The sequence below is a fragment of the Triturus cristatus genome, chromosome 8, assembly GCF_964204655.1.
Source record: "Triturus cristatus chromosome 8, aTriCri1.1, whole genome shotgun sequence".
Classification (NCBI taxonomy): Eukaryota; Metazoa; Chordata; class Amphibia; order Caudata; family Salamandridae; genus Triturus; species Triturus cristatus.
The window spans coordinates 6,590,548-6,612,903 of record NC_140591.1 but is presented as its reverse complement, the minus strand read 5'-3'; the positions used below and the strand labels follow the sequence as shown (position 1 = coordinate 6,612,903).

The following is a 22,356-nucleotide window of genomic DNA, read 5'->3' as shown; positions in this document are numbered from 1 at the left end:
TCTGCGGCTCGTAGTCTCTATCAGATGTACAAGTTACTTACCTTCGGTAACGATATATCTGGTAGAGATTATTCTAGCCACAGATTCCTTCACTACCCGCCCTTCCTCCCCGTTCTGCGAGGACCCTCTGCTTGGGTCACTGCAGTCGCCTTCCTCTGGGTGACTTGTCTTCTGTGGGTGTCCTCTTCGTTTTCTTCCGGTCAGGCATTCCTCCAGCTGGTTTCTCTCCAGCGTGAGGGTCTACTTTTGCTCCTTCCCTCTGTTGTTAGAGTTTCTGATCTCCAACCGGTCTTCTTCGTTGGGGGTTCTTTTATCTGTCCTTTGACCTTTTACTCCTTTCAAAGGTTATGGCCCTCCTTAGAAATGTAGTCTGTGGATGGATTACCTGTCCTTTGACCTCCTACTCCTTTCAGGAGGTATGGCCATCCTTGGCAGTGTAGGTTGGGGATGGATTGCTGTTGTTTCTCTATTCCGGGCTTGTGGCCCTTCCCTTTGTGGTTGTGGTTTCAGACCCTCTCTCTCTCTCTCTTCTGTCACGGCGCTTTCCCATGCTTGTGCCTCCGGGATGGCTCTCGCCTTGGTTTGCAAGGTGGTTCCACGGAGTGGTGCTTTGCGCTGTTTTTGCTATGGCTTCGCTGCTTTGGTCTTCTGGTGCTTTACTGCCACCTGGTGCTTTCGCCGTGGCTTGCACAGTTGTTCCTCAGAGTGGTGCTCTGCTCTTTCCCTGCTCTGACCTGCTGTTGTCACCTTCTGGTGCCTTGGGGCCACCTGGTGATGTTTCTCACCTTTTGTTTCTCTCTATTTTGTTTCTCTGGTCTTTTCGCACACTGTTCCCATGCTCTCCTCAGTTTTGTTGTGATGGCTCCGCGTTGTGGCGCGGTAAAAGTTCTCCGAAGCAAACTGACGTCAGCACACCGGGTTTGGTCTTATGTGACCTCGCTAACGTCACGCCCGCGGAGGACGTCGGGGTGGAGTCGCTTGGTGCCGCCCCCCGGCGCGCAGAGATGCTGGGCAAGAGCGTTTTGCGTGTCCAGTCTCACGCCTGGGGATAATTCTACGTTAAGGAATCTGCGGCTAGAATCGTTTCTACCAGATACATCGTTACCGAAGGTAAGTAACTTGTACAATACTTGTACTTGATGTTAGGGCTTGTCAAGAATGCCATGTCTGGTGTGAGAGTATGTCAGGTGTGAGAGTATGTCAGGTGTGAGAGTATGTCAGGTGTGAGAGGTCTGTAACATGGGTCAGGTAAGGAGTGAGAGGTGTGTGCTGTGTCAGGTCTGTGTTATGTGCCATGTTGAGTATGAGAGTTTTGTACTATGGCATGTCAGGTGTGAGAGGGCGATGCCATGTCAGGTGTGAGATCTGTGCCACATGCTAAGTCAGGTGTGAGAGGTCAGTGCCATGTGCTATGTCAGGTGTTAGAGGTCTGTGCCACATGCTATGCCAGGTGTGAGAGGTCTGTAACATGGGCCACTTATGGGGTGAGAGGTATGTGCTGTGTCAGGTCTGTGTTGTGTGCCATGTCGAGTATGAGAGTTTTGTACTATGGCATGTCAGGTGTGAGGGATCTGTGCTATGTGCTATGTCAGGAGTGAGAGATCTGTGCCATGTGCTATGTCAGGTGTGAGATGTCAGTGCCATGTGTTATGTCAGGTGCGAAAGGTCAGTGCCACATGCTATGTCAGGTGTGAGAGGTCAGTGCGACATGCTATGTCAGGTTTGAGAGGTCACTGCGACATGCTATGTCAGCTGTGAGAGGTCAGTGTCATCTACTATGTCCGGTGTGAGCGGTCTCTATCACGTCAGGTGTGAGAAGGCTGTGCCATGACAGGTGAGAGAGGTGTGACCCATGTCAGGTGTGAGAGGCTTGTGCCATGCCAGGTGTGAGAGGTCAGTGCCATACCAGGTGTGAACTAAGCTAGGCTCGTCCTCTGCACTTTGTAAGGGTCACACATGCCCCCAACAAATGAATGCACCTGGTGGTGAGTCCTGCTGCACACACCTCTCTCTGCTTCCACCTGGACCCATGCACTGCCTCCCTCATTGTATCTGCACAGGTCCTTCAAGGCACTTCTTCTGTGCTCCTTCTGCTCTCATTCAGCTGTCGAATCACATGAATAGCTTTTTCGGTGTCCACGTTGGAATGTCCTTCTTTCCCTCTTTCTTTAGCCTGTAAGGTCTGCCCCCAGATGTTCTTATCATATTGTTTTCTCCCTGTTTGACTGTTCAGTGCAGTATTTTATTGTGTGTGTGCATTACCTTTCTAACCTCCTGCCCTTTGCTTTTTCTCCACAAATTATTTCCTGTGCTCCATTTGTTAGGAGTTATTTAAGGCCAACTTCATGTCCCCGCCCCCCGCTCTGTCTTTTGAGAATAGCTGGGGATTTTCTATTATTTCTAGTCTATTATTATTATGATGATTATTATTTGTCGTGTGCCGTGTCTGGCAGAACTAAAGATAGTGCCGGTGAGATTAAAAAACCAACATACTATAGATGGCTATTGTTCTCGTTAGTAAGTGGTGCTGGGTAGTAACTCATTACTAAAGCTCGTTACTTGTTACTAATACTGCGCCTTGTGATGGACCACTCTCTTTTCGTTGTAGCTGATATCGCTGCGATATATGAACTCAGCGTGGCGCCAAAGCCGGAACCTCCGCCCCCCATGGCTCAACCAGAGAGATCCGCTGAGGACTGGGAGCGAAGCAGGTAAACCACAGGGAGCTGGCTGGTCCTGGTGTCTGTTGATTTGGAGGTGAAGTTAGAGCGTAGTACATAATGATTGCACCTACTGAGATCATACAGGACAACCCCAATGTGCTTGCTGGCTGACGGAGCCTGGCCTTTGCAGCAGCCCAATGCCTAGGGTTCGGGAGCCACCATGAACAGGACTCCTATTCCACGTAGGAGTCTCTTATGATGCCCTGAGCCATGAGAGCAACTCTGTGATGTTCACAGGGTGAGAGTTTCAAGGAGGTTAAAACACTTTCTTCAATTGAAAAATGTGTAATTTGCAAGAGTTCTTAGCTATTGATCTCCTTGGATCAGAAGTAAGGAGGGAAGATATAGAGATAGCCCAGGCCAGTAGAAAATTTATTTATTTATTTATTTTTTGCGATTTTTAGAGCGCGCAAATACCCTTAGGGTGTCTCGGCGCTGTAGTTGCAGAACTCTCCGGAGGAAGGGGGGAGGGAATTAGGCAGGGAACAACCATGTCTTTAGTTGCCTTCTGAAGTTAAGAAGGGTCGGAGCGATCTTAATGTTTAGAGGAAGGGCGTTCCACATTTTGGCCGTGGCAACAGCAAAGCGTTTGTCGCCCCAGTTGGCCCTTCTTGTACGGGGTACCATGAGTAGGTGCGCTGAGGATGACCGCAGAGTTCTGGTATGTTCGAGCCGTCGGAAGGCTTTTCTTAAGAATAAGGGTCCTTGATCGTGAATGGCCTTATATGCAATGCATAAAGCCTTAAACTTGATGCGGCTCCTCACCGGTAACCAATGTAATTGTCTGATGTAGGGGGAAACTGATGCAAATCTCGGGATTGATAGCAGTGTTCTAGCGGCAGCGTTTTGGACAGTTTGCAGTTTATTAAGAACCTTTTGTTGTGCATTGAGTAACAATGCATTGCAGTAATCAGTTTTGGAGAATACTAATGTACTGACCAAGGTTTTACCTGCCTGTGACGGAAGGTATGGGATTAGTTTTTTTATCCTTTTTAGTACGTGGAAGGAAGAAGAAACCACAGCATTGACGTGTTGCCGGAATGTCAATTTGTTATCGAAGATAACGCCCAAATTGCGTACCTTCGTCACAGGTTCTGGCGGTTGTCCCATCTGGTGAGGCCACCATTGAGGGGACCAGGTGGGTTGAAGCCTCCCGAATGTCATCACTTCTGTCTTATCGGAGTTGAGTTTAAGACAGTTGGATGACATCCAGGAGCTTATTGCCTTCATTCCCATTTGGAAATTGGCTGCTACTGAGATTCCGTCATTATGTATCGATAACACCAATTGGGTATCGTCAGCATAGGTAGTGAGGGAGATTCCACAGGATTTTATGACCCTCGCCAGGTCCGACACATAGATATTAAATAGTGTCGGACTTAGCGAGGATCCCTGAGGTACTCCACATGGCAAGGAGAAGGTCTGGGATGTGAAATTGCCTAATTTCACTGTTTGTGGACGGTTCGACAGGAATGAGGCCAGGAGGTTTTTTGCTTTGCATGTGATTCCTATGGCTTCGACACGGTCGATCAATGTGGCGTGATCGACCGTGTCGAAGGCCGCAGATAAGTCCAGGAGTACTAGAACTGCGGCTCCTCCATTATCCATTGTGGACCTAATCTCATCTGCTGCTTTCAGCAGTGCCGTCTCTGTTCCGTGGCCCTGTCGAAACCCAAATTGGGTATCATCCAGTAGATTATTGTGATGGATATAATTTGACAGCTGAATATTCATGATCTTTTCAAAGATCTTTGCAGGGAATGGGAGGCAGGCAATAGGCCTATAACTAGCAGGAAGGAGAGGGTCTAGACTAGGTTTTTTTAGCAGCGGTTTGATTATTGCTTTTTTCCACTGCGGGGGGTATACACCGGATTCAAACATTGCATTGCAGATGGTGGTTAGGGGAGGGGCAATAACCTCCGAAATGAGGCTAAGGATGTTTGGAGGGCAAGGGTCCAAAGGTGAGCCGGATTTGGTTCGAGCAATCAGTGGTTGAATAAATTCACAGGAGGTAGGTTCAAAACCTGCGAATGAAGGGCCGGTGTCAACTGCGGAATGAGAGGGAATGGTCGCTACCACAGGTGTAAATGTGTTAAAGATAGCTCTAACCTTGTCCTCGAAAAAATTAGCTAATGTATCAGAAAGGGCTTGAGACCCTTCTGACTGAGGAACAGATGGATTGGACAGGTAGGTTACTACTTGAAATAGTTTCCCTGAGGAGTTTTTCGCCTCATTAATTTGGCTTGTATAGTATGTAGTTTTTTCTGTTTTTATGAGTTTTTTATAGTTAATGAGAGCGCTTTTGTAACTAATCTTGTCAGATGTGTTAAAGTTACGGCGCCACTGCCGTTCAAGGTTTCTGCAGTACTGACGCTGAAGTCTGAGCGGCTCAGAGAACCAGGGGGCTGATGAACGATTTCCAGTACGGTGGGAGGTTTTAGGAGGAGCCAATTTGTTGCAGGCTTCGATCAGAATCTCCGTATAAGTGTCTGACGCTGCTATGGGATCATGCTCATTAAGTGATGGACTATCCTGAATCATCTGAGTGAGACGTTCAAGATTTAAATTCTTCCAGTCTCTGAATGTAGTAGAGTGGGAAAGAGACAGCCTAGGGGGCGTGGGTTTGATAGGGATAGAGAAGCATACAGCAGAATGATCAGTCCAAATTAGAGGAATGACCTCTGTGATGGAGATTTCGGGATAGTTGGTGAATACTCCATCCAACGTATGGCCTGCTATGTGCGTGGGCTTTTTTACAATTTGTGTGAGACCGGCAGTCTCTAAGTCTCCAAGCAACATTGTAGTGTCAGGGTCTTCTGAAACTTCGAGGTGAAAGTTAAAATCACCTAGAATAGTGAACTGTGGTGCTCCAATAGATGTCTCGATTATATGATCCAGGCGTGCTAGAAATTTGGCTCTGGATCCTGGAGGGCGGTAGATAAGCATACCTTTAAATGTTGCTTTACTGGATATGCCTATTGAGAAGAGGAGGGCCTCGCATTCAGGATAGGTTGTATCTGTAGTAGATATTTTAAGGTGATCTTTCTACATGATTGCGACTCCTCCACCCTTCCCTATAGGTCTGTCCAGTTTACACACACAGTAGTTGTCTGGTGTGGCGTCTCTGAAATCAGGGCCAGAGGCCTCGTCTCCCCAAGTTTCAGTGATGAATAAAATATCTATCTGTTGCGAGTCTATGAACTCAGCAATTTCAAATTTATGTTTTGGTAGGGATCTTGCATTGATAAGGGCTGCTGTTACAAGAGGGGGAGGTATAGGGGGAGAGATGGGTGGCGTCTCAGTGCAAGTGGGACACATGAGTGGTCCGAACCTAGGATCGTTGTAGTTAAAATTTGGTAATAAATGAGGGTACCTAGTTGTTTGTTTGATGCTGAGGAGTTGATCCGGCGTGTAAGTTATTGGTAAGGTGCTGGTTGCGGGATGTGGAGATGAAGGATCAGGGGTGGTGGCCCTTAGCCCGGTCTCGGCGCGGACGAGCGCAGACGAGCTTGCCTTATGCGCGCCTTCGGCGCGCATTCGTCGCGCCCGCTGCGCTCGTCCGCTGCGCTTCCTGTGCAGACACATTCTTATGGACCAAAAAGCCAGGGGGCGTGGCCTCGGAGTGGGCGTGTCCTGCTCCGGGCGGGGGGAAATGGTCTTTCCCTAAGCGCGGGACTTGTGATCTTCCCAGCGCTCGTTTTAGGCAATCAGCAAGTGCCTGCACACAGTAATCGTGTGCAGGGATCAGGGGGAGAGTGAAGTTAAAAACATGTAATTTTCGATATTTTAAAAACAAAACAAACGTCTCCCGGCTGTGCCTCAGGAGGTAAGCAACAGAGATCCTGGTATTTTTAGTGGTCCACATGCTACCCACAAACAACCTCACACTCTTTCCATTTAGTCACTGCCCTTCCTTCACACTCTGCCTATATAATCATAGCACCCCTACTCATGCCACCTTCATGCATCCTTTACACTTTCCTTATACTACTCTTGTGTGACCCTTACACTCTCTAAAGGTAGTAACTGCTCCGCCCCTCATGCCACTCTTTGTCTGACCCTCAGACTCTCCACATTTAGTTGCTGCACATCTCCCCATTCAGCTCTTGTGCGACTCTCAAACTCTCCACATTTAGTTACTGCACTGCTCCTCAAGCTGCTCTTGTGTGACCCCCAGACTCTCCACATTTAGTTGCTGCACATCTCCTCATGCAGCTCTTGTGCGACCCTCAGACTCTCCACATTTAGTTACTGCACCTCTCCTCATGCAGCTCTTGTGCGACCCTCAGACTCTCCACATTTAGTTACTGCACCTCTCCTCGTGCAGCTCTTGTGCGACCCTCAGACTCTCCGCATTTAGTTACTGCACTGCTCCTCATGCAGCTCTTTGTTTGCCCCTCAGACTCTCCACATTTAGTTTCTGCACTGCTCCTCATGCAGCTCTTGTGCGACCCTCAGACACTCCACATTTAGTTACTGCACCGTTCCTAATGCAGCTCTTCTGTGACCCTCAGACTCTCCATATTTAGCTGCTGTATCGCTCCTCATGCGGCTCTTTGTGTGACCCTCAGACTCTCCACATTTAGTTACTGCACTGTTCCTCATGCGGCTCTTCTGCGACCCTCAGACTCTCCACACTTAGTTACTGCACCGCTCCTCATGCGGCTCTATTGCGACCCTCAGTCTCTCCACATTTAGTTACTGCACCGCTCCTCATGCGGCTCTTTGTGTGACCCTCAGACTCTCCACATTTAGTTGCTGCACCTCTCCTCATGCAGCTCTACTGCGACCTCAGACTCTACACATTTAGTTATTGCACCGGTCCTCATGCGGCTCTAGTGCGACCCTCAGACTCTCCACATTTAGTTACTGCACTGCTCCTCATGCTGCTTTTGTGTGACTCTCAGACTCTCCACATGTAGTTACTGCACTGCTCCTCATGCAGCTTTTGTGTGACCATCAGACTCTCCACATTTAGTTACTGCACCTCTCCTCATGCAGCTCTAGTGTGTCCCTCAGTCTATCCACATATAGTTACTGCACAGCTCCTCAAGCGGCTCTAGTGCAACACTCTGTCTCTCCACATTTAGTTACTGCACCTTTCCTCATGCGGCTCTTTTGCGACCCTCAGACTCTCCACATTTAGTTACTGCAGTGCTCCTCATGCAGCTCTTTGTCTGACCCTCAGACTCTCCACATTTAGTTATTGCACCTCTCCTCATGCAGCTCTTCTGCGACCCTCAGGCTCTCCACATTTAGTTACTGCACTGTTCCTCATGCGGCTCTTCTGCGACCCTCAGACTCTCCACATTTAGTTACTACACCGCTCTTCATGCGGCTCTAGTGCGACCCTCAGTCTCTCCACATTTAGTTACTGCACCGCTCCTCATGTGGCTCTTTGTATGACCCTCAGACTCTCCACATTTAGTTGCTGCACCTCTTCTCATGCAGCCCTAATGCGACCCTCAGGCTCTCCACATTTAGTTACTGCACCTCTCCTCATGCGCCTCTTGTGCGACCCTCAGACACTCCATATTTAGTTAATGTACTGCTCCTCATGCAGCTTTTGTGTGACCCTCAGACTCTCCACATTTAGTTACTGCACCTCTCCTCATGCGGCTCTAGTGCGACCCTCAGTCTCTCCACATTTAGTTACTGCACCGCTCCTCATGCGGCTCTTCTGCGACCCTCAGTCTCTCCACATTTAGTTACTGCACCGCTCCTCATGCGGCTCTTTGTGTGACCATCAGACTCTCCACATTTAGTTGCTGCACCTCTTCTCATGCAGCTCTACTGTGACCTCAGACTCTCCACATTTAGTTACTGCACCACTCCTCATGCGATTCTAGTGCGACCCTCAGTCTCTCCACATTTAGTTACTGCACCTCTCCTCATGCGCCTCTTGTGCGACCCTCAGGCTCTCGACATATAGTTACTGCACAGCTCCTCAAGCCGCTCTAGTGCAACCATCTGTCTCTCCACATTTAGTTACTGCACCTCTCCTCATGCAGCTCTAGTGCATCCCTCAGTCTATCCAGATATAATTACTGCACAGCTTCTCAAGCGGCTCTAGTGCAACCCTCTGTCTCTCCACATTTAGTTACTGCACCTTTCCTCATGCAGCTCTTGTGCGACCCGCAGACTCCCCACATTAAGTTACTGCACTGCTCCTCATGCAGCTCTTCTGCGACCCTCAGGCTCTCCACATTTAGTTACTGCAATGTTCCTCATGCGGCTCTTCTGCGACCCTCAGACTCTCCACATTTAGTTACTGCACCGCTCCTCATGCAGCTCTAGTGTGTCCCTCAGTCTATCCACATATAGTTACTGCACAGCTCCTCAAGCGGCTCTAGTGCAACCCTCTGTCTCTCCACATTTAGTTACTGCACCTTTCCTCATGCGGCTCTTGTGCGACCCTCAGACTCTCCACATTTGGTTACTGCAGTGCTCCTCATGCAGCTCTTTGTCTGACCCTCAGACTCTCCACATTTAGTTATTGCACCTCTCCTCATGCAGCTCTTCTGCGACCCTCAGGCTCTCCACATTTAGTTACTGCACTGTTCCTCATGCGGCTCTTCTGCGACCCTCAGACTCTCCACATTTAGTTACTACACCGCTCTTCATGCGGCTCTAGTGCGACCCTCAGTCTCTCCACATTTAGTTACTGCACCGCTCCTCATGTGGCTCTTTGTATGACCCTCAGACTCTCCACATTTAGTTGCTGCACCTCTTCTCATGCAGCCCTAATGCGACCCTCAGGCTCTCCACATTTAGGGCCTCATGTAGGTAGCGAAATACCGGTCGGTAACGGCCGATTTTCGGTAAATATGCCGTTACCGACCGGTATTCAGACAAGTGAGATGTAGGAGTCCAAAAACCACTTATCGGTAAATATGAGGCGGTAAATACCGATTCATAGTTACCGAATTCCAAAATACCGATTCATGTTTACCGAATACATAATTAACGAATCGGTAAATATGAAGTGGTAAATATGAAGTGGTAAAAATTTAAAATGACATGTAGGAGCAGGCGGTAATTAAGAAATCCAGGAAAATCGGTAAATAAGAGTCGGTAATTAACACGGATAGAAAGCAGGTGGTAACCATCAACAATGCACATAAGCAATCCCAAAATGCAACAGCGTGGACAACATGGCCGCCATGTACGTCATCGCAAGGCGCCTACGTCTACAGGCAGCAGGACTGAGGGTGTGGCGACGGGAGGAACAAATCTACAGACAGCGCATCACACTATTACAGCTGACTGATGCAGAGATACATGAGAGGTACAGGCTACACCCCGAAACCATCATGGACCTGATAAGGGACCTGCACCCACTCCTGGACCAGCCAACAAGAAGGGCGCACGCCATACCACCACATGTGCAGGTGCTCTGCAGCCTACATCTACTGGCATCCGGCAGTTATCAGGTGGTGATAGCTGCGGTGGGTGGTGTATCCCAGAGTTGCCTGTCCCGTTTCTTCAGGAAGTTCCTGGATGCCATGATGCAGAGAATGCACCACTACATAAGCTTCCCAAACACACAGGCTGCACTGCAGAAAACAAAAACAGACTTTTATCACATGGCACAGTTCCCCCATGTCATCGGCTGTATTGATGGTACACACATCCCAATCTGTCCACCAGCTGATACAGAGCACATCTACAGGAACAGGAAGTCCACCCACTCCATCAATGTGCAGGTGATCTGTGATGCAGGGAACATCATCACAGATATTGTTGCAAAGTTTCCTGGGAGCACCCACGACTCTTACATCTTCCAGAATAGTGGGATCTACACACGACTGAGTGCCGGCGAATTCGGAGAGGGATACCTGCTGGGTAAGTAACAGTGACGCCCCTTGAAACCTGCAAATCAGAGTGTATAGAGGCATGTAACTGATGGTTCCCTCTTACTCATCCAGGCGACAGTGCATATGCATGCCGTTCATTCATCCTCACTCCCTACCTACACCCAGCAACCCAGAGTGAGAGACGATACAACGTGGCCCACAAAACAACACGCAATGTGGTGGAGCGCACGTTTGGACTACTGAAGAGCAGGTTCCGCTGCCTCCACAAGAGCGGAGGCGCACGCCAGTACAAACCCATCACCTGCTGCAAGATTATTGCCACTTGTGCAATGCTGCACAACCTTGCCACGAAAAAAGGTACAGATGTGGAACTAACATATTTTGAGGACAACGAGGATGAGTCAGGCCAGCCAGAGGGCAGCGCAGCTAGAGTGCCAACTGCAATCGATGGGAGAGAGAGACGGGCAGAGATCACATGCAACTATTTCTGAGTAAGTGAGGGGACACAGCGAGTTGTGAGAAGTCATGACGTAGTTTAATGTGGCACCACGCCATGAACACATGAACAGGCCAATCTGGCAATATACCATCTATACAAGGAGTATGTTTAGGGTTACGTCACCCAATGGGAAGTGGCTAAGCAGGGCCACATCAATGTTTGCGCATACGCGCTGCAGTGGTGGATTGCACGGCCTGTGCATCCTCACTAGAGCCAACCCCAAGCCGCCTGCTGCTCCTGCGTGCTTCTGGGACGGGGGGTGTGATGCTGCTGCTGGTGTCGATGCGCTCCGCAGCATCCCCTGCAGCAGTTGTCGACGCCTGACTAGTCAATAGCACCCCTAGTGCACTTGTCACCTGCACCATCCCCCGAGACAGGTCGCTGCAGCACTGTGTTAGGCCCTCCTGCATCGTCACAGAGCGCCGGCAAAGTAGGGAAGTCGCAGTTGCCAGACGGTTGAGTGCCCTGCTGGTAGTGTCCCTTCTCTGGCGTTCCCGGCGCCGTGCTTCGATGTCAGCATCTAATTTGCTGCACAACTGCTGGATTGACTGGGACATGTCCCGAATGCCCGCAGCCATGCCGCCAATGTTTGTGTCCATGTTGACTAAGCTTGTCTTCATCACCCGCATGTGCCTCTGGACTGACATAACTGCCTTTGATTGCAGGCGCTGTTGCTTCAACATTTGGCCCTCGAGCCCCAAGAAGACACCATGGCCGTCAGTGGGTGCTGGTGGACTCTGGACACGCGACCTGCGGCGCCCTCTTGCTCCCGTCTGTGCTGCCTGTGAGGTGTGGGGCACAGTGGGATGGCTCCCTCCCTGGTGCCCGGTGCGGTCTTCTGGGCCCATGCTGTCGTCTGACGAGGTGTCGAAGGCTCGTAGCCTGGCTGCTGGACGCCTCCTCATTCTCACACCTGCAAGCGGAGATGTGGCCGGTGATTCGAACATGAGTGGCGATGCTGGCTGTGGTTGTGGTGATGCTGGCTCTCGGTGAGGTGATGCTGGCTCTGTGTGCGGCGAGGCTGGCTGTGTTGGTGGTGCGGCTGCCAGTGGGCCTGCTCCCTGGTCTGAACTCGTGCTGGCTAGAGGTGATTTTTGTGGCAGGTGTGCCGTCTCCCCTGCAGCATGCCCTGTACTGCATGATGTCACATCTGTGGACAGAAAAACAACATTGGCTCAGTGTCCCCGAAGGGCTGCATTGCAAGCGTCACAATAAATCATTTCACATTCCAATCTGTCCTCTGTCTCCTTGTGCCTCGAGTGCGTGACATGCCCTGTTGCCCTGTGACATTTACGTCATGGTTAGTGTTGCCCTGACTACATCTCCCGGAATGCATTGCCTGTCTGCACTGACACGTGTGGACTGCAGTGTGATTCTCGTTTCACAATGGGGGATGTGGGATAGGGGTAGGGGGGGCTACATTGCTGTGCTTTCGTCTTACCTTGGTGTGTTGCGGCTCTGGCAGAGCTGTCGGCGTCCCCAAGACCCACGACGCTCTCTTGCTCGATTGTGGCCGCCACCAGCTCCTCCAGTTCGGTGAGGGCAGGTGCCCTGTTGGTTCCACCTCCGGTCTGGCTGGCCTCCTTCTGGATGTCGCCCATCTTCCTCTTGGTCACAATCCTCAGGTCATACCAGCGCTTTTTGAGGACCTCAATGTACCTGTGGGTCACTCCCACAGCATTGACCTGCGCCTGGATGGCCAGCCATATGTTGCGCTTTTCGGCCTCAGGCACTTGCAGGGATTGCCTCCCAAACAGCTTCTGGTGCTGCTTCACCACCTCCTCCACCAGCACCTGGAGTTCCTTGGGGCTGAATTTGAGCTTCCTCCTCCTTTCCCCTCCGTCTTTCTGTGTTCTCTGGCTGGACATGCTGTTCGTTTCCCGCTCGCACATGCAACTGCTCCCTGCCTCTCCTCTGCACTCCAAGCCTCTCCAGGGTCGGCTAATTATGTACACCTGCCTGGGTGTGGCCACGTCGGCTAATTGTGTACACCTGCCTGGGTGTGGGCAGTTCCTGGTTGGGTGGGCTGTCGTTGCACAGGATTAGCTGTTTCGTCAAGTCATGTGCTGTTATTTACCGAATCCGTACATACCGATTCGGTATTTTCCGATTCGGTGGATACCACCTCGGTCTTTTCCGAATCGGTAGATACCACCTCGGTATTTTCCGATTCGGTAATTATCACCTCGGTATTTACCGATTCGGTGAATTCCGATTCGTATTTACCGAATGTTACCGAATCGGTAACTGTTACCGAATTTTTACCTACATATAACTTACCGATTCTAATTTACCGATTCGGTACGGCTCGGTATTTAAGAACCGGTAAAATTTATTTACCTACATGAGGCCCTTAGTTACTGCACCTCTCCTCATGCGCCTCTTGTGCGACCCTCAGACACTCCATATTTAGTTAATGTGCTGCTCCTCATGCAGCTTTTGTGTGACCCTCAGACTCTCCACATTTAGTTACTGCACCTCTCCTCATGCGGCTCTAGTGCGACCCTCAGTCTCTCCACATTTAGTTACTGCACCGCTCCTCATGCGGCTCTTCTGCGACCCTCAGTCTCTCCACATTTAGTTACTGCACCGCTCCTCATGCGGCTCTTTGTGTGACCATCAGACTCTCCACATTTAGTTGCTGCACCTCTTCTCATGCAGCTCTACTGTGACCTCAGACTCTCCACATTTAGTTACTGCACCACTCCTCATGCGATTCTAGTGCGACCCTCAGTCTCTCCACATTTAGTTACTGCACCTCTCCTCATGCGCCTCTTGTGCGACCCTCAGGCTCTCGACATATAGTTACTGCACAGCTCCTCAAGCCGCTCTAGTGCAACCATCTGTCTCTCCACATTTAGTTACTGCACCTCTCCTCATGCAGCTCTAGTGCATCCCTCAGTCTATCCAGATATAATTACTGCACAGCTTCTCAAGCGGCTCTAGTGCAACCCTCTGTCTCTCCACATTTAGTTACTGCACCTTTCCTCATGCAGCTCTTGTGCGACCCGCAGACTCCCCACATTAAGTTACTGCACTGCTCCTCATGCAGCTCTTCTGCGACCCTCAGGCTCTCCACATTTAGTTACTGCAATGTTCCTCGTGCGGCTCTTCTGCGACCCTCAGACTCTCCACATTTAGTTACTGCACCGCTCATCATGCGGCTCTAGTGCGACCCTCAGTCTCTCCACATTTAGTTACTGCACTGCTCCTCATGCGGCTCTTTGTATGACCCTCAGACTCTCCACATTTAGTTGCTGCACCTCTTCTCATGCAGCCCTTCTGCGACCCTCAGTCTCTTTACATTTAGTTACTGCACCTCTCCTCATGCGCCTCTTGTGCGACCCTCAGACACTCCATATTTAGTTAATGCACTGCTCCTCATGCAGCTTTTGTGTGACCCTCAGTCTCTCCACATTTAGTTAGTGCACCGCTCCTCATGCGGCTCTTCTGCGACCCTCAGACTCTCCACACTTAGTTCCTGCACCGCTCCTCATGCGGCTCTAGTGCGACCCTCAGTCTCTCCACATTTAGTTACTGCACCGCTCCTCATGCGGCTCTAGTGCGACCCTCAGCCTCTCCACATTTAGTTACTGCACCGCTCCTCATGCGGCTATTTGTGTGACCCTCAGACTCTCCACATTTAGCTACTGCACCTCTCCTCATGCAGCTCTAATGTGTCCCTCAGTCTATCCACATATAGTTACTGCACCGCTCCTCATGCGACTCTAGTGCGACCCTCAGTCTCTCCACATTTAGTTACTGAACCTCTCCTCATGCAGCTCTAGTGTGTCCCTCAGTCTATCCACATTTAGTTACTGCTCTGCTCCTCAAGCGGCTCTAGTGCGACCCTCAGACTCTCCACATTTAGTTACTGCACCTCTCCTCATGCAGCTCTTCTGCGACCCTCAGGCTCTCCACATTTAGTTACTGCACCGTTCCTCATGCGGCCTATCTGTGACCCTCAGACTCTCCACATTTAGTTACTGCACCATCCTCATGTCGGTCTTCTGTGACCCTCAGACTCTCCACATTTAGTTACTGCACTGCTTCTCATGGGCCATCATAGATGCAAGAAATGTACAGTAACGCCATCATCGATACAAGGGATCCACAGGAACGTCATCATTGATTCAAAGGATGTACAGGAATGTCAGCATTGATACAACAAGTGATCCACAGGAATGTCGTCATCTATACTAGGGATGTACATGAACGTCATCATTGGTACAAGGGATGTACAGGAGCGTCATCATCGATACAAGGGATGTACAGGAATGTCAGCATCGATACAACAAGGGATGTACAGGAACGTCATCATTGATACATGGGATGTACAGGAACGTCATCATCGATACAAGGGATGTACAGGAATGTCAGCATCGATACAACAAGGGATGTACAGGAACGTCATCATCGATACAAGGGATGTACAGGAACGTCATCATCGATACAAGGGATGTACAGGAACGTCATCATCGATACAAGGGATGTACAGGAACGTCATCATGGATACAAAGGATGTACAGGAATGTCATCATTGATACAAGGGATGTACAGGAACGTCATCATCGATACAACAAGGTATGTACAGGAACGTCGTCATTGATACAAGGGATGTACAGGAACGTCATCATCAATACAACAAGGTATGTACAGGAACGTCATCATTGATACAAGGGATGTACAGGAACGTTATCATCGATACAAGGGATGTACAGGAACGTCATCATCTATACAAGGGATGTACAGGAACGTCATCATCGATACAAGGGATGTACAGGAATATCGTCATCGATACAAGGGATGCACAGGAACGTCGTCATCTATGCAAGGGATGCATAGGAACGTCATCATCTATGCAAGGGATGCATAGGAACGTCATCATCTATACAAGGGATGTACAGGAACGTCATCATCGATACAAGGGATGTACAGGAATGTCATCATCGATACAAGGGATGTACAGGAATGTCGTCATCTATACAAGGGATGCATAGGAACGTCATCAATGATACAAGGGATATACAGGAACGTCGTCATTGATACAAGAGAATACATCCCCAGTGAGAGGTTCACTACCGTGGTCACAAATACACAAGTCTGGAGACTGTTGAAGACCCTCATGGTGAACCCCATGCTGCTTCCCCAGAAAGTTTTCAGGGATCCTTTCCAGATCATCTATAGAGACTCAGAATCTTTAGCTTGGAGGAGTCGTCCAAAGATTCCAGATAAATGCAAAATGGCTTTGCTAATCTCATCAAACTGCAATTAATTCAACATGCACTTCCAATATTTCCTTTTTGCATCTCAGAAACGCATCGCTGTTGGCCACGACGTTCTCTGAAAGATGTTTACTGGAAGAGGTGTTTCTGCCTGTTGCTCCTCTGCATTTGTGGAGCTGTCACATCAGGTTCTTCGTAGACAAATGTAAGGCTCAGCCAGAACCACAGAGTTAGGAAAAATTACCTTCATGATTGCAACCTTCTCCTGTAGAGCACCCCCCCCAATCATACCATCCTTAAGCACGTGTCATGTTCCACCCTTACAAGGCAGAGGCATCTTGTGAGAGCGGGGTTGGAATGGTTAGTGGGGTACAGATAGGAGACGGGGGGTGCCTGAACAGTAGACACATGGGCTGAGTCCCTGTAAAAATTGGAAAGCGACAGCATTGTTTCAAGACACTTTTGCGGTCATGTGTGTGGTTCAAGCATCCCTAAGGGCAAGATGTACTATTCATTGCTCGCACAATACTGGTGGCAATATGCGACTACTATATATATGTGACCATTAAATGTTTCTTAGAACCAACCTACACACCATTAAATAGGTTCATAAAACACAGAATCAGATTAAGTGAGCATTCGACCTAGTGAACATCCATTAGATAAGTTGCAAATTGCAACTCAATACAATTGGCCAAAGTCACAGGGATGGTGACCTGCTAGGGTGTGCTGGCCACCATGTATGAGATGAAATATGGCTGCTATTAAAAAAGCATTCTTTTCTTTTTTTAAAGTTTGTTTAAGGGTTTCTGTAGTCGCAGTCCCCGTTTTTTGAAGTTGGTTACCACCTCGTTTGAGGTGTTTGTAACTTTTCAATGTTTTGTGACTGGAGTTCGCTCTGAAGACATTGATACATCAGATACTGGACCTGTTCTTGGGAGAGACGCCTACACCCTGTGATTGCCAGATACTGAACCTGTACTTGGGAGAGATGCCAACACCCTGTGATTGCCAGATACTGAACCCGTATTTGGGAGAGACGCCTACACCCTGTGATTGCCAGATACTGAACCTGTATTTGGGAGAGACGCCTACACCCTGTGATTGCCAGATACTGAACCTGTATTTGGGAGGTACGCCTACACCCTGTGATTGCCAGATACTGAACCTGTATTTGGGAGAGACGCCTACACCCTGTGATTGCCAGATACTGAACCTGTATTTTGGAGAGACGCCTACACCCTGTGATTGCCAGATACTGAACCTGTATTTGGGAGAGACGCCTACACCCTGTCATTGCCAGATACTGAACCTGTATTTGGGAGAGACTCCTACACCCTGTGATTGCCAGATACTGAACCTGTACTTCGGAGAGATGCCAACACCCTGTGATTGCCAGATACTGAACCTGTATTTGGGAGAGACGCCTACACCCTGTGATTGCCAGATACTGAACTTGTATTTGGGAGAGACGCCTACACCTGTGATTGCCAGATACTGAATCTGTATTTGGGAGAGACGCCTACACCCTGTGATCCCAGATACTGAACCTGTATTTGGGAGTGACGCCTACACCCTGTGATTGCCAGATACTGAACCTGTATTTGAGAGAGACGCCTACAGCCTGTGATTGCCAGATACTGAACCTGTATTTGGGAGAGACGCCTACACCCTGTGATTGCCAGATACTGAACCTGTATTTGAGAGAGACGCCTACACCCTGTGATTGCCAGATACTGAACCTGTATTTTGGAGGGACGCCTACACCCTGTGATTGCCAGATACTGAACCAGTATTTTGGAGGGATGCCTACACCCTGTGATTGCCAGATACTCAACCTGTATTTGGGAGAGACTCCTACACCCTGTGATTGCCAGATACTGAACCAGTATTTTGGAGGGATGCCTACACCCTGTGATTTCCAGATACTGAACCAGTATTTGGGAGAGACTCCTACACCCTGTGATTGACAGACACTGAACCTGTATTTGGGAGAAACGCCTACACCCTGTGATTGCCAGATACTGAACCTGTATTTGGGAAAGACGCCTACACCCTGTGATTGCCAGATACTGAACCAGTATTTGGGAGAGACGCCTAAACCCTGTGATTGCCAGATACTGAACCAGTATTTTGGAGGGATGCCTACACCCTGTGATTTCCAGATACTGAACCAGTATTTGGGAGAGACGCCTACACCCTGTGATTGACAGACACTGAACCTGTATTTGGGAGAAACGCCTACACCCTGTGATTGCCAGATACTGAACCAGTATTTGGGAGAGAGGCCTAAACCCTGTGATTGCCAGATACTGAACCAGTATTTTGGAGGGATGCCTACACTCTGTGATTTCCAGATACTGAACCTGTATTTTGGAGAGACTCCTACACCCTGTGATTGCCAGATACTGAACCTGTATTTGGGAGAGACGCCTACACCCTGTGATTAGCAGATACTGAACCTGTACTTGGGAGAGACGCCTACACCCTGTGATTGCCAGATACTGAACCTGTATTTGGGAGACCCGCCTACACCCTGTGATTGCCAGATACTGAACCTGTATTTGGGAGAGACGCCTACACCCTGTGATTGCCAGATACAGAACCAGTATTTTGGAGGGATGCCTACACCCTGTGATTGCCAGATACTGAACCAGTATTTTGGAGGGATGCCTACACCCTGTGATTGCCAGATACTGAACCAGTATTTGGGAGGTACGCCTACACCCTGTGATTGCCAGACACTGAACCTGTATTTGGGAGAGACTCCTACACCCTGTGATTGCCAGATACCGAACCAGTATTTTGGAGGGATGCCTACACCCTGTGATTGCCAGATACTGAACCAGTATTTGGGAGGTACGCCTACATCCTGTGATTGCCAGATACTGAACCTGTACTTGGGAGAGACGCCTACACCCTGTGATTGCCAGATACTGAACCTGTATTTGGGAGAGACGCCTACACCCTGTGATTGACAGACACTGAACCTGTATTTGGGAGAAATGCCTACACCCTGTGATTGCCAGATACTGAACCAGTATTTGGGAGAGACACCTAAACCCTGTGATTGCCAGATACTGAACCAGTATTTTGGAGGGATGCCTACACTCTGTGATTTCCAGATACTGAACCTGTATTTTGGAGAGACTCCTACACCCTGTGATTGCCAGATACTGAACCTGTATTTGGGAGAGACGCCTACACCCTGTGATTGCCAGATACTGAACCTGTACTTGGGAGAGACGCCTACACCCTGTGATTGCCAGATACTGAACCTGTATTTGGGAGACCCGCCTACACCCTGTGATTGCCAGATACTGAACCTGTATTTGGGAGAGACGCCTACACCCTGTGATTGCCAGATACAGAACCAGTATTTTGGAGGGATGCCTACACCCTGTGATTGCCAGATACTGAACCAGTATTTTGGAGGGATGCCTACACCCTGTGATTGCCAGATACTGAACCAGTATTTGGGAGGTACGCCTACACCCTGTGATTGCCAGACACTGAACCTGTATTTGGGAGAGACTCCTACACCCTGTGATTGCCAGATACTGAACCAGTATTTTGGAGGGATGCCTACACCCTGTGATTGCCAGATACTGAACCAGTATTTGGGAGGTACGCCTACATCCTGTGATTGCCAGATACTGAACCTGTACTTGGGAGAGACGCCTACACCCTGTGATTGCCAGATACTGAACCTGTATTTGGGAGAGACGCCTACACCCTGTGATTGCCAGATACTGAACCAGTATTTGGGAGGGACGCCTACACCCTGTGATTGCCAGATACTGAACCTGTACTTGGGAGAGACGCCTACACCCTGTGATTGCCAGATACTGAACCAGTATTTGGGAGGGACGCCTACACCCTGTGATTGCCAGATACTGAACCTGTATTTGGGAGAGACGCCTACACCATGTGATTGCCAGATACTGAACCTGTACTTGGGAGAGACTCCTACACCCTGTGATTGCCAGATACTGAACCTGTATTTGGGAGAGATGCCTACACCCTGTGATTGCCAGATACTGAACCTGTATTTGGGAGAGACGCCTACACCCTGTGATTGCCAGATACTGAACCTGTATTTGGGAGAGACGCCTACACCCTGTGATTGCCAGATACTGAACCTGTATTTGGGAGAGACGCCTACACCCTGTGATTGTCAGATACTGAACCTGTATTTGAGAGAGACGCCTACACCCTGTGATTGCCAGATACTGAACCTGTATATGGGAGAGACGCCTACACCCTGTGATTGCCAGATACTGAACCTGTATCTTGGCGGGACGCCTACACCCTGTGATTGCCAGATACTGAACTAGTATTTTGGAGGGATGCCTACACCCTGTGATTGCCAGATACTGAACCTGTATTTGGGAGAGACTCCTACACCCTGTGATTTCCAGATACTGAACCAGTATTTTGGAGGGATGCCTACACCCTGTGATTGCCAGATACTGAACCTGTATTTGGGAGAGATGCCTACACCCTGTGATTGCCAGATACTGAACCAGTATTTGGGAGAGACGCCTACACCCTGTGATTGCCAGACACTGAACCTGTATTTGGGAAAGACGCCTACACCCTGTGATTGCCAGATACTGAACCAGTATTTGGGAGAGACGCCTACACCCTGTGATTGCCAGATACTGAACCAGTATTTTGGAGGGATGCCTACACCCTGTGATTGCCAGATACTGAACCTGTATTTGGGAGAGACGCCTACACCCTGTGATTGCCAGATACTGAACCTGTATTTGGGAGAGACGCCTACACCCTGTGATTGCCAGATACTGAACCAGTATTTGGGAGAGACGCCTAAACCCTGTGATTGCCAGATACTGAACCTGTACTTGGGAGAGACGCCTACACCCTGTGATTGCCAGATACTGAACCTGTATTTGGGAGAGACGCCTACACCCTGTGATTGACAGACACTGAACCTGTATTTGGGAGAAATGCCTACACCCTGTGATTGCCAGATACTGAACCAGTATTTGGGAGAGACGCCTAAACCCTGTGATTGCCAGATACTGAACCAGTATTTTGGAGGGATGCCTACACTCTGTGATTTCCAGATACTGAACCTGTATTTTGGAGAGACTCCTACACCCTGTGATTGCCAGATACTGAACCTGTATTTGGGAGAGACGCCTACACCCTGTGATTGCCAGATACTGAACCTGTACTTGGGAGAGACGCCTACACCCTGTGATTGCCAGATACTGAACCTGTATTTGGGAGACCCGCCTACACCCTGTGATTGCCAGATACTGAACCTGTATTTGGGAGAGACGCCTACACCCTGTGATTGCCAGATACAGAACCAGTATTTTGGAGGGATGCCTACACCCTGTGATTGCCAGATACTGAACCAGTATTTTGGAGGGATGCCTACACCCTGTGATTGCCAGATACTGAACCAGTATTTGGGAGGTATGCCTACACCCTGTGATTGCCAGACACTGAACCTGTATTTGGGAGAGACTCCTACACCCTGTGATTGCCAGATACTGAACCTGTATTTTGGAGGGATGTCTACACCTCTGACGCCTATAACCTCTGATTAACAGATACTGAATTGGGATCCATTCTGGTCCCGTTTTAGAAGTCAGAAAAAACTTCACATTTCTAAAATTGGATTAGTACATAGAAAACATCATTTTGACTGTTAAAAGCATTAGTACATCTGTCCCTAAATGTGTAGGAGGAAGAGACAGAAATGTAAATAGAGCTACAAATACCAGACTAAGGGCTAAAGTACCTTTTCCTGAACCATGGCAGGTCCCTCTGCTCAGATGAGATACTGTTTTGACCCCACTGTCCAGCCTCCTAGCTGTCTTGTGAATCTATCTGTGATCATTTAAATTCAGTACTGCTTTATAGTCAGACACCCTGTGTTCCTTCAACCCTACCGTAGACATCATTTCCTGCATACACATCATGTCTTTTAGTTCATTTTAGTGCAGGTTATTTCTTTGAAAATAGTGTCAACGTAATGTCTTCCTAACTTACTATCTCTGACAATCTGCCCAACTAAACATTAAAGTCAAGTAATTAGGTACATATCATCTACT

General features: G+C 49.1%; 1 protein-coding gene across 1 annotated transcript in view; it reads left to right on the top strand.

Annotated features, from left to right (window-relative positions):
• The window catches only part of SPAG17 (sperm associated antigen 17), a 1,802,643-nt gene that overhangs the window by 1,528,876 nt on the left and 251,411 nt on the right, over positions 1-22,356 (top strand). The window contains exon 41 of the mRNA XM_085620708.1: positions 2,609-2,711. Coding sequence (XP_085476834.1) covers positions 2,609-2,711 — 103 coding nt within the window. The remainder of the gene's footprint in view (positions 1-2,608; positions 2,712-22,356) is intronic.